Here is a 12,220-nt window from a genome sequence, read left to right as displayed (position 1 = left end):
CTGACGACAGGCTCTTTTCCATGGGCTTTCTGAGTTCCTCTAAGTCTCTAAATGAGAGATGACAAGAATCAAGGTCTCAGAAGAGCCTGTCAAGGTGCCTTCACCCTCCCGCAGCAGAGGGAACACTCGGAAACCGATCAAACTGGTTCTCCCCGGCAGATGGCAAGAGAACAGGGATCAAAACCAAAACACAAACAGCAAAGGCGGCGGGAACTGAGACCTTTATCGCCCTCCTGACTTCACTGAACAACAAATAAGGATTTTCCCCATGCACTATGTACTTTCCTTACACCAGAGCCAGTGCTAAGCATCTTCACACATTACTTCATCCCATCATCCTTACAATGACCGGCGAGGAAGGTGGCAGCATCCCCACTTTACAGAAGAGGAGAGCAGAGCCCAGAAGAGGGCTCAGTTCAAGGTCACGCAGCTCTCTATTGTCACAGCCCAGGGGGGACCCTGAGCCGACTCCAGCCCACGCTTGTAATCACTGCTGTACTCTGTGCTGGATGTGCCTATGAACATGCATGTAGATCTACAGAAACAGCTAGAGCATACAAGTGACTCAGTTTTGAAGAGTCTGGCTACCTCTCCCATCACTAATGATCACGATCACCTAGAGAAACAGTGACGCATCCACTGTACAACCCAGCAGAACGCATGCCACGGAAGTCCACAAGTGTGACTCAAACAGACAGTGAAGCAGGCGTTATCCTTTTCTAAACGCCGTGCCCACGGCCACAGCCACAAGAGTGCCTAAGGATTTGATAAGATGCACTTCAAAGCTCGTATCTGATATTCCTCTAAAACAGTAATTCATCTCGATCTGGGACGAGGCGGGAGCATTTTTCTGGGCAGCTGTGGTTCAGCGCCTGTCCCCCACGCAGTCAACACCCTGCACAATTTTCCACAGGGCACTTTCTCCACTGATTTGCCTATCCCCTTCCTTGCTGATAAGGCGCGTGCCGATAATGTGGTTTCCTTTTTACACTGGCTTCCAAGAAACTTGGAGCCTGTCTGCATGGTTTCATCAACTAAGTTAACATTTACAAAAGGAGGTTTGCCTCCCAGATCTTTTGCTCAGCCCCACTGCCTGCCATTTTTAGCCAAACTTCACATCCACCTTTTAAAGCATCACAATAAACTAAAGATCTGCTACCAGAAAAAAAAAAAAACTAGAAAAATGAGCATCAGCGCAAACAGCCAAGGGTTCAGAGTGCGACAAACACATGAAGGGTCCCTGAATCCCTTGTCCCAAACACCCCAGGCAGTCACAAAGGTGCCTTGTCCGGCAAAGACTCTCACACAGCATAACTTCATCAAGTGCAGGGCCCCCGGCCGCAGTCATGGGAGGCTGTCACATCCTGCTGGTTCGACCCATCACTGACCTCTCCTCTCTGGTGAGGACAGTGAATTATGCCCAAGTGTGTTCAAGGAAACATGCCCCAGGCTGCTGTGGCCCCAGAAACTCAGGCAGACCTAGTGGCTCAGAGTTAAAGAGAGCTGAGGTGTAGTTATTCCTCCACTGCCCAGAAGGACTCTCTGCTCTCAGGTGACATCTGCATAGCAGGTGATCGCCAGGTGAAGGGTCCCAGGCACAAAAGTGGTCAGAGGGCTGCTCACAGATGGGTGGGAGGGGCATTCACACCCTAGAGCTGACCACCATCACAGCTTCAGGTGAATAAGGACGCAGCTCCCTCTCCCAAACCTGAAAGGCTGATGAGTCCCCACGACCACTGATAACCCAAGAGGATGAAGCTGGGGGGATGGGGGGACCCTGTATAAGTTCAAGCAGCACTGGGAAGAGAGGGGGGATGGCCTGGCCATTGGGCACCTGAGATCCACATCTCCTCTGACCATTTTCCCACAGGTGAGCAATGCCACCTTGGGGAAGGTACTCACTCACAATGTCCATCAAATAGAGATGTTCTGAGAATGAAATACCAAGCTGGGTCTGAACCCCAGAGGCACTAAATTACCACTGATTTCCTCTTGAGCTCCACTGACAAATAATGAGTCTTTCCCTGCACAGTTATCCTGGATTTTAAAATATGGTATATCCTTGATTTTAAACTATTACTGTTTATGCCAATGAACCTGTCTCACCTCTCAATGTCAAGTGCCAGCAAAAGAAGCCAAGATCAGAGGTGAAGGCCTCTCAATGTCTGTGGCTTGGGAATGCTACTTAACTTTTCTCAGGTTCTTCGTGTCTCAGGTGGGTGAGCCAAAGTGACCTCTGGGCAAACATGTCTAAGACAGAGCAGGTACTCAATCACTATAACAAAGGGAGAAATAGAACCATGGCCTCAGTGGCCTGGTGAGGACCCACACAGCCCTCTGGTTCCCAAGGTGACATGGGGGCTGTTGCTGTAATCTGGAGGTCCACCCTTGCCAATCCAAAATGCCAAGTCATGGTGCTAGAAGGTTCTTGACTGATGCAGGGCCAGGAGAGAAAAAGTTGCTTTGGGGCTTTCTGCCCTGAGAAGTGACACCGTGTACCTGAAAGCCCTTCATTAAATCTCCACCGGACAAAGCTGGCACATTTACACCACCCTGCCCAGCACAGGCAGATGGAGCAGCACAGGCCAGGCTACCATTTATTTATTTCTCCAGCAGCCTGGGGGACACAGCACTTCCTGCATTTTAGGAGAGAAAGTCACATGCAGAACACAGGGCTGAGCCCTTTGGAGGGTGTCTACTGCTGCTCCAGGGAAAAACCAGCTCTGGGTCTAGAAGCCACTGGGCTCTCAGCCAACAGAGGCCCCGGAAGCAGGAAGGTGGGCAAAACCCACAGCAGGACTTTGGAATCTGTATATGGCAAAACCGGGATTGAGGGCATGGTACCACATCCAGACTGGAAAGCACAGAGAACACACCTAATATTAATATTATTCTGGAGGAGGCACCAGGGCACACCTGTTTCCTCCCCTCACAGGTGAGGCTGGGAAAGCGAGCCACTTCCAATTTGCAGTGAGAAGAGGGTTGTCGGCATCCTGTTGTCCTGGAGTGCACCAAGCCAGGTGTCCTACAAGCCGCTACTAAGTTATTAACAAAAGGCTGACCTCCCCCACCCCAGCCTCACAACCAGGGGGGTGGGGGGCAGTAAGGAGGTGGGAGGCAGCAAAGAAAACACCCAGATGCACAATGACATTCAAAGAACGTTTCCATTTAGAAAGCAGACAAGGATAAAGATTTGCCAAAGTGAAAGTGTTATCATTGTGTTTACCTCCAATCTGATAGAAAGATGGTCAGAGCTTCCTGTTGTTCCAACGCCAACACATGGTGCTCTCTACACACACACCCCAGACACAAGTGCTCTGCCCACATTGTTATCACTAAGAAAATGCACAAGCAGCATCTCTGTGTTACAGCAGGGGAAACTCGGGGCTCTGGGAGATGAATTCCTGAAGTAACTAACTGATCAGAAAAGTCATTCTTACAAAGGAGTGCATGCTTCACCCATCTTTAGGTAAGTATGCAAACAGCTAATGCAAGGTGGTCCAGGGTCCCCACAGAGCTCTGTGAACAAAAGCCACAGCTAAAACAGAGGAAGAGGATCCACAAAGAGGGCACAGCAGGAAGAGTCTCTAGGAAATGCCAATGACTTACCTGTTCCAGGTGGACTTGCGCACAGTGGGGACTCACCACCTAAAGGGAGAAGAAACACGATAAACGGTGGGTTCTCTCAAGAAGAAACTCAGCATCACAATCAGGTGAGGCTCCCAAGCCTGAAAGCACCTCTGACCACATTCACGGTCACAGTTTCAGGATCTCAAGACAACAAAGACCTAGAGTTTACAGAGTCCAGATTTTTGTTCACTTTCATAAAGTCCTAATCCCTTTCAGAGAACGTCATTAAAACCATGGACCTCTCCTCAACAGAAATGCCCACCGCTCATAAATACAGGACGCTCATGTTTAATTTGGAAGGCCTAGGAGACTCCCAGGCCAGGAACTTCTGACCTAGGGCAAAGCCCTTCTCACCCGGGAGCACAGGGAACAGGGCCAGGACAGGGAGGGGAGGGAGGTCTGCCTGGGGGTCTTCCAGCTGCCCCAGCATCTCACAAACACTCAGGGCCTGCATTCTCTATAAAACCGAATGCCTTTTCTAGAACTATTTCCACAAATGGAACTAAGATCAGAGTCTAAATGTGGAGATTTCACTCTAGGCTGGAGTTGACTACGTGAGACAGTGGGAAAGGAGTCCCTCTGACTCCACCCAGGCCCCTGCAGATGTGAGCACATTAAGAAAGACACATAGACCAATGTGATGAGGCCACAGTTGCAAAAGAAGAAACACAGTTACGGGTGCCCAGGATGACAGACCCAGTGGGATAACACCCCAGCTCTCAAGTCTGCCTTGTGGGGGTGGGGTCTTAGGCTCCACCGCTTCCTGGCCATGGGACCTTGGGCTCTAACCACTCTGGGCTTTGGTTTTCTCATCAGAGAACTGGAGGCAGTAAGAGCTTGTGGTGCTCAGAACAGGGGCTGACACAGGGCAGCTTCTCCTCTCAGGAACAGGGAGCCCTCCCTGAGCAGAAAGGGCTGTCAGCAAGTGAGGAAATCAGACTTGCTTCCTGCAGTTCTGAACGGCCAGGATTCTAGCACCTGCAAGCAGGACTCAGCTCCTCCTGGCTTTCTTCCCCCCAGACCCCTTGTGGCTCAATCCTCAAAGAGTTTTCTAAAAATGTGTAATGGCAGCAGAAATTCCAGGGATCTGACTAATTGTCCTTGTGGGCTGGAGTAGGCGGCAGTGCACCCTTGGTTCTTGCCATGGCACCTATTTATAGTTCTCTTGCTTATCTTACGAAGTTCCTCAAGGAGCATGATACACAGTCATTCATTTGTCTGGGACAGATCATTACTCCACCAGGGTTCTGACTCATGCTCTTGTCTGGGACAGGGGACCTCTCTCCTGGCACCCCATCTTCTTCCTCTCAACCTGGCAGCCCCCCTCCCCATACACTTAGCAGCGTCTCTCATAGTACAGAATCACTGAGCTGAGGGTTGCTTCACTCTACACTGAGAATTCCAGGGAAGCAGGAACAATGTTTGGAAACACATGCACAAATGCTTATGTGTGCTGGCGGTCAGACAACGAGCCGCGTGGTCATGGAACACGGTGATTAATTTCATCCTGTGTACAATGCTCACTTGGTGCAGGCTCGTGCCCTGGTGCTTCACTAAATGCTTCGCACACTGGTGAGAAGTGTGCAAGCAATCAGAGCTCCTGCCTTTGACAAATCACTACCCATATTTCATGCAGTGGAATACCAACTCAGCTGATGAAATGAGCTGTCAAGCCATGAAAAGATATGCAAGAACCTTAAATACTTATTTACTAAATGAAAGAAGCCAATCTGAAAAGGCTGCATACCATATGATTCCAACTTTGAGACATTCTGGAAAAAGCAAACTATAGGGACAGTAAAAAGATCATTGGATGCCAGGGACTAGGGGACAGATGAGAAGGTAGAGCTTTAGGGCAGGAAAACTGTTCTTTGTGCTACTGTAGTGGTGAATATAAATCATTACGTGGCATGTGCGCTAAGTTGCTTCAGTCATGTCCAACTCTTTGCAACCCCATGGACTGTAGCCTGCCAGGATCCTCTGTCCATGGGATTCTCCAGGCAGGCATACTGAAGTGGGTTGCCATGCCCTCCTCCAGGGGATCTTCCAAACCCAGGGATCAAACCCACATCTCTTACATCTCCTGCACTGGCAGGTGGGTTTTTCTTATCACTAGCACCACCTGGGAAGCCACACATGTCATTATACATTTGTTCAAATCCTAAAATGTATAACACCATGTAAATTATAAACTGTGGTTAATAGTGATAGTGTTAGTCGCTCAGTCATGTCTGACTCTTCATGACCCCATAAACTGTAGCCCGCCAGGCTCCTCTGTCCATGGAATTATCAAAGCAAGAATACTGGAGTGAGTTGCCATTCCCTTCTCCAAGGAATCTTTCTGACCCAGGGATCAAATCCACGTCTCCCACATTGCAGACAGAGTCTTTACCATCTGAGCCACCAGTGAAGCCACTGGGGTTAATAATGCATCAGTATTGTCTCATCAAATATAACAAGTGTACCGCACTAATGCAAGGTATTAATCATGGGGGAAATTAGGAGGAAAAGTGAGCACAGGTTAACTCTCTATACTACTTGTCTAATTTTTCTGTAAGTCTGATACTGGCCTGAAAAATAAAGTCCAGCAATTACCTGGAAGATGTGTTTGTTAAGAGAGCAAAAGCAAAAGCCCTATGTAACATCAGAAGTTCAAGTTTTAAAAAGAGCAATCACTAGGAGGACCATCCAGAAGTCAAGCATGTCCTGCATCTCCCACATCCCCTAGAGCCACATGAAATGCAATGACACCACCAGGCCTGGCCCCAGGGTGTCTTCCAGAAAACAAAAGAGGGCTCCATGCAGTGGGGCTCCCCACATCCCACCTCCAGGGGCCATCACAATAAGCCCCACTGAAGGCCGACATCACTTAGGAGCTATGCAATCAACACCCCCATCTTATTTATACTAAGTACCTTCTCTTGTCAGGCACTCACTGTCCTTCACAGAAAACAACAGTTAAAAAAGACAAGTCCTCAGGAGGAGACACCAGCTACCACAAATTGCATAAACTATATTCTTCATTAGAAAGTGAGCTAGGGCATGGGGCTCCCCACTTCAGGGGTGCAAGCACCTCAGTTCAGGGGAGCAAATGTCAAGCAACAGCTCTGGATTCCTGCCAGAAAAGAGCCTCTGGTCCAGGGAATCGATTACCAGCCCTACTGTCTGTTTTAACACTGCTGTGAAATGCAGACAGCACATGTCTGCAGAAGAACCTCGAATTAGAATGAATTTGCAAACAAAAATGCACAAGTACTAATTCAGATAAAAGAGGATGGTCTGGGAGGAAGGCAACCTTTCCATACAGAGAAAACTAATGTTTACATCAAGAACTACAAACACCTACCGTAGTAAAGACCTTCCTCAAGTGGACACACTGACACATGTCCCTTCAATGTGGCTCAAACCAAATCCCAGGATGGGAACCACATAGAAATCTCACACATTTCCTTAGAATAAGAAAGAGGGAGGCAGCTGACCACAGTCTGGCAGAACCATGAAGCAATCAACAGTGAGGACACGGCATGTTCTCACGTGGAACGCCCTGCTCCGCACCAGGAGCAGCCTGCAGCCTGACCAGAGACAGAAACCAGGGCTTCTCCGGAGAAGCCACATCCAGCACTGGAGCCCCCACGGCTGCAGGTTCTGCCTGCCTCGCCCCTCAGGATGAAGACACCAGGTAACCGTGCCGAGGGCGGCCATCCTGGGTTCAGGTCGGGTCAGGGACGGTGGGACAGGCTCACCTGCTTTCTCTCCCCGTCTCCTCTGATCACAGGCCTCACTGTGCCGTCTGGGTCTTCTGCTATTTTCATCTGACAACAGGAAATGCCACGGTGCTCGGTCATTTGCAGGTGGCCTTGGCCATCCTCAGCATGAAGGAGACGGTGCTGCCTTAGCATTTGGCCTCTGCAGGGCCAGTTCCATCTCACAGATGGAGCTGAAAACAGAGCAGGCCCACAGCTCCCAGAGTGCATGGCCGCCACGTTCAGAGGGACTGGGCAGCGCTCCCCTCTCTGAGCCCCTTGCCTGCTGTGTGAGGTGGCCTGAATCAGCGGCAGCGGACGAACACGGGGTTGCGTCACCTCCAGCCGGGCAACCTCACGGGGATGCGGGTGGCTCAATCACAGCAGGGCCAGGGCACCTGCAGGTCCTCCTCCCCGGCCCTCACCGGCCTGCACGACCTGGGTAGCTGGCGAGCGTCCTGTCGGTGCCCAGAGCGCTGAGTCCCAAAGAGGCCAGGCCACACGGGCACAATCTTCTAGTTTGGTGGCCACGGGGGCCAAACTCCACACTCCTCTCCTAATAGAAACGTCTCCCCTTTCTCACCAGAAGGAGCCTGGGAGTGCAGGTGACACATGATGTGGGAGGGACAGGGTGGGAAGCTGAGCCAGCGCCCACTAGTGACTAAGGAAGCCCCAGAGAGGCCCCAGAGACGGGACTTTATGGCCTGTCGCGGCTCTGTGTGGGGCCGAGTCACCGTTACCAAGGGCAACCACAAACAAACAGGGCTGCACCCGGCACACCTGGCGACGTGGCGCCGGCTGCCTGCTGGTATCAGCTCCCTGTCCCAAAGCCAGCGGGTGGGCAGGTGAGCAGGACAGAGGTGGGACGAGGGGCCCTTGCACCCAGAGTGACTGTGCACTGGGAAGTGGGGGTGCAGGTGAGTACACGAGGGTGAGGGAGGGCCGAGGAGGGGTGTACGAGTGTGGGGAGTGTGTGAGCGCGAGGGTGTAAAGAAGTGAGTGTGTGAGAACACATGAGTGTCTGTGAATGAGCATGTAAGGATGAGAATGTGGGTGAGAGGTGTGTGTGTGTCCCTATGTGACTGTGTGTCTACCTGAGTGTGTGAGTGTGCATGTGTGTACACAGTACAAAAGCCCAGCCCAGCACTTCACTACCCTGAAGAACCACGGTACTTAGTGGATGCCCCAGGGCCGAGCCCAGGTCTGCAGCAAGGCACTTTCTCCGGAGGCATAAGGCCGCCTCTGACAGCCCACGGGCACCTCTGCTCATGTCTGGAGATGACACCTGGAGGGAGACCACACTTCAAGTGTCCATGTGCCTCACAGAGATTTCCTTCTTGCATGTTTTCCTCCTCAGGGGTACCACGAAATGACGAGTTCAGCTCTGTTGTCACTGTTTCTTCTTAAATTTTACTTTGGACAAAGCCACAGAAAGAGTGACATTTTTCTCACCAGCTTCCCCAAAAGCATCACTGATGCTCTGCACATCACTGTGTGCATGGAGGAGAGTTTAACCTCCAGAACCACTGAGAATCCCAACTGTGCTGAGTCCCGTGAACGAGCTCCCCAGAAGCCCACAGACACATGTGCCCTAGAGCGTGTGACACATACCATGTTTTCAGAGGCCACGACCAAAGTCTCCAGCCTGGTCTCTCCTCCTGCCATTTATTCCCACTTGTGTCCCAGATAATTCTGCCCAGAGGTGAATCCCTCCAGGTTGGCATCAAGCCAGCCTGAGCAGATCTGACCCACACCAGGATCTTGGAAAGAAGGATCGGTTCAACAGCAGCAGCCAACAATGATCAAAATGCATTCAGAAACTGAAAACACTTGTGCAGAGACAGACCCGTTCGCCATCACAGAAATGCAACATGAATGAACGGGGTGAACCAATTGGCTCGCAGGCAGGAGTGAAGGCAGTCGGCTGAGCTACTCCAAGTACAAAGGCCTCGCTCTAGGCACACATTGCATCGTTAAATAAAATTACTTTAGCACAGTTATTTGAATTCTAACACAGGCTGTGCAAAATCTGGAGTAAAGTTTACCTCTGTTTTATCTTTGCAAAGATAAAGACTTTGCAAAGGAAACTCACAATGAGATCAAGATTGAAGCAATTTCTTTTCCACGTCAGCCTGTTAAGTCACAGGCCACCTTCTCCCCCTCATACTCCAGACCAGGAGCTGGAGAAACAGATATGGATGCATTGGCTGAGGGGACTTTACAGTAACGGTGGATATACCTGCCAAGGTGACTTTACAGTTATGGTGGATACACTGGCAGAGGCAACTTTACAGTAACGGTGGATACACTGGCCAAGGAGACTTTACAGTAATGGTGGATCACTGGCTGACGGGACTTCACAGTAATGGGGTGAGGGTGATACCTCCCTTGTCTCTGCACAGGGCAGCAATCTGGTGGGAGAAGGAGCAGAAACTTCATTATCATCTTTATCTTGTATGACTGCACAGCTTCTACTTCTTTCATTTCATGTTACTGATTGATAAAGTAGCAAGATGTTTTCTGTGACCATTACAGATGACTGAGAAAAGATAAAAGTCCAATTATCTTTATTTCCATTACTACCATTTATTATAACTAGGGGAAGAATGATGAGAAGAGGAAAGCTGCCCTCCCCTAGAGCTCACAGTCTAAGAGGGAGCGTGTCTGCTGTCTTAGTGGGCTCAGGACGCCATAACTAATACCACAGCCTGGACGGTTCACACGACTGAAATGTGTCATCACAGTCCCAGAGACTGGGGGTCAGAGACTGACGTGCCAGCAGGGCCGATTTCTCCTGAGCCCTCTCTCACTGGCATGCAGAAGCTACTTTCGCTCCTCACCTTGTCTTCCCTCTATGTGATTTCCTGTTGTAAGGACACCAGTTGTATAGGGTCAGGGCCACCCACAGGATCCCATTATACCTTCACCACCTCTTTAAACCCAGACAGCATATTAAAAAGCAGAGACAATCACTTTGTTGACCAATGTCCATCTAGTCAAAGCTGTGGTTTTTCCAGCAGTCATGTACGGATGTGAGAGTTGGACCATAAAGAAGGCAGAGCATTAAAGAATTGATGCTTTTGAACTGGGGTGCTGGAGAAGACTCTTGAGAGTCCCTTGGACAGCAAGGAGAGCAAACCAGTCCATCCTAAAGGAAATCAACCATGAATATTCATTGGAAGAACTGATGCTGAAGCTGAAGCTCCAATACTTTGGCCACCTGATGTGAAGAGCCGGCTCACTGGAAAAGACCCTGATGCTGGGGAAAGATTGAGGGCATGAGAAGTGACAGAGGATGAGATGGTTGGATGGCATGATTAACTTAATGGACATGAGTTTGAGCAAACTCCAGGAGATAGTGAAGGACAGGGAAGCGTGGTGTACTTCAGTCCATGGGGTCGCAAAGAGTCAGACAGGACTGAGGGACTGAAGGACAACAACAAAACCTCTTAAAAGACCCTATTTCCAAGTCCACTCACATTCTAAAGTCCTAGGGGTTGCAGTAACTACCTATGCATTTGCGGATGGGGCAACATTCAGTCCACAGCACCCACCATCAAAGGCCTGAGAGGGCCAATGGGGAATGAAGGCCATTCTCACAATATTATCCAGGCAGATTTGGGCAGGTGGTCTGTAAAAATGCTCCTCTGGTCGGGGGGATCTCCAATGAAGGGTCCAACACAAACCTCCAAAGAATTACAGACTCCATGCAAAGGGATGGCTCCCAAAATGCCAATCTTCAAGGCTTTATTAACTTATTTGCCTCCTTCAAGCAAAAGTGCTTCAAGCACTTTTCCTTAACTTTATCAGGCGTGACCCTGGAATCCCTAATTAGGTTCACATTCCTCAGGAAACTGTTCTCCCACTGAGAATTAAAGCCCAATTTAGCCTGTCTAATCCGCATGAGAACACATCGCCCTACAAATGCAATTAAGCCTTATTGGTCCCGTCTGTCCCCCCACAGCCGCTGGATGCAGGTGGGGGTGGTGGGGGTGGTGGAAGAGAGAGAAGGAAAATCACTGGGATCATTTCACTATAGTTTCCCGTAGATAAGTCTTCTAAAAACTATTTTTATTTTTCAAATAATTTCTTGCAAGAAGCCCACGCATGGCAGAACACCCCCCGCCTTTCACTGTGTCCCAACAGGCAAGGCACTTTAAAAAGCACTGGGTGCACCACATGGTGACAGAGGAGGGGCTCAGATGTCAGCGGTAGGATGAGGAAGATGGGGGAGAGAGTGTGTACTCTGGGAGTCCACTGCTTCAGGTGCAAAGGCCAGCAAACTCAGGCTGCGTGCAAGCAAGTGGAGGGCCCCAGTGGCACAGAAGGGCTGCAAAGTGCCGAGCACCCACCAAATCCCCACCTGTGATGTGACCACACAGATGCACCCACCATCAAAACACATCAAGCTGGACATTTATGATCAGTGATCTTTCTGAATGCATGCTTCATTGTTAAGCAAAAGTTTATTTTAAAATATATATCTTAGTTTCATGTGCCACAGAGTCAGCTATGGAAGAACAGAAAAAGCTTAGGACTCTGCTTCAGAGACTGACATTCAGTTACTAGAATGCCCCCTGCTCTTTCCCAACTGGCCTGAGGGACTCAGGTGGCCCCCTGCTGTCTGAACTCAGTCTTCCTCGACTGTGAAATGGATACTATCACCTTACAGGAGGGATGTGAACTTAGAGATATCAGGAAAGGCTGTCAAGATACACACTATCAGATTGTGATGGAAACTCCCATCCCTCCAAGAGGACCATCTTGTCGGGCTGGGAGGATTCTGTCTGTCTCCATCAACACAGACATCCTACAGCAGTGGTCAGACGGCATTTCCTGAGGATGCA

At 49.9% G+C, this 12,220-nt stretch overlaps 1 protein-coding gene across 5 annotated transcripts in view; it reads right to left on the bottom strand.

The window, feature by feature from the left end:
* Window positions 1–12,220, bottom strand: part of TNS3 (tensin 3) — a 220,506-nt gene that overhangs the window by 139,945 nt on the left and 68,341 nt on the right. For 2 of the 5 annotated variants that reach the window (XM_043872501.1, XM_043872497.1), the window contains exon 4: window positions 3,610–3,648. The exons of 1 other annotated variant lie outside the window; for it this stretch is intronic. Coding sequence is in view for 3 of the 4 variants with exons in the window: in XM_043872497.1 (XP_043728432.1) it covers window positions 3,610–3,648 (39 nt within the window). In the remaining variant the exon portion in view is untranslated. Of the gene's footprint in view, window positions 1–3,609; window positions 3,649–7,373; window positions 7,892–12,220 lie in introns of those variants that run through there. 2 more of the 5 variants (XM_043872498.1, XM_043872496.1) reach the window with 2 other exon arrangements.

This window comes from Cervus elaphus, chromosome 18 (assembly GCF_910594005.1).
Source record: "Cervus elaphus chromosome 18, mCerEla1.1, whole genome shotgun sequence".
Lineage (NCBI taxonomy): Eukaryota > Metazoa > Chordata > Mammalia > Artiodactyla > Cervidae > Cervus > Cervus elaphus.
Note: the sequence above shows the minus strand (reverse complement) of the source record. Positions and strands in the feature narration are given on the sequence as shown.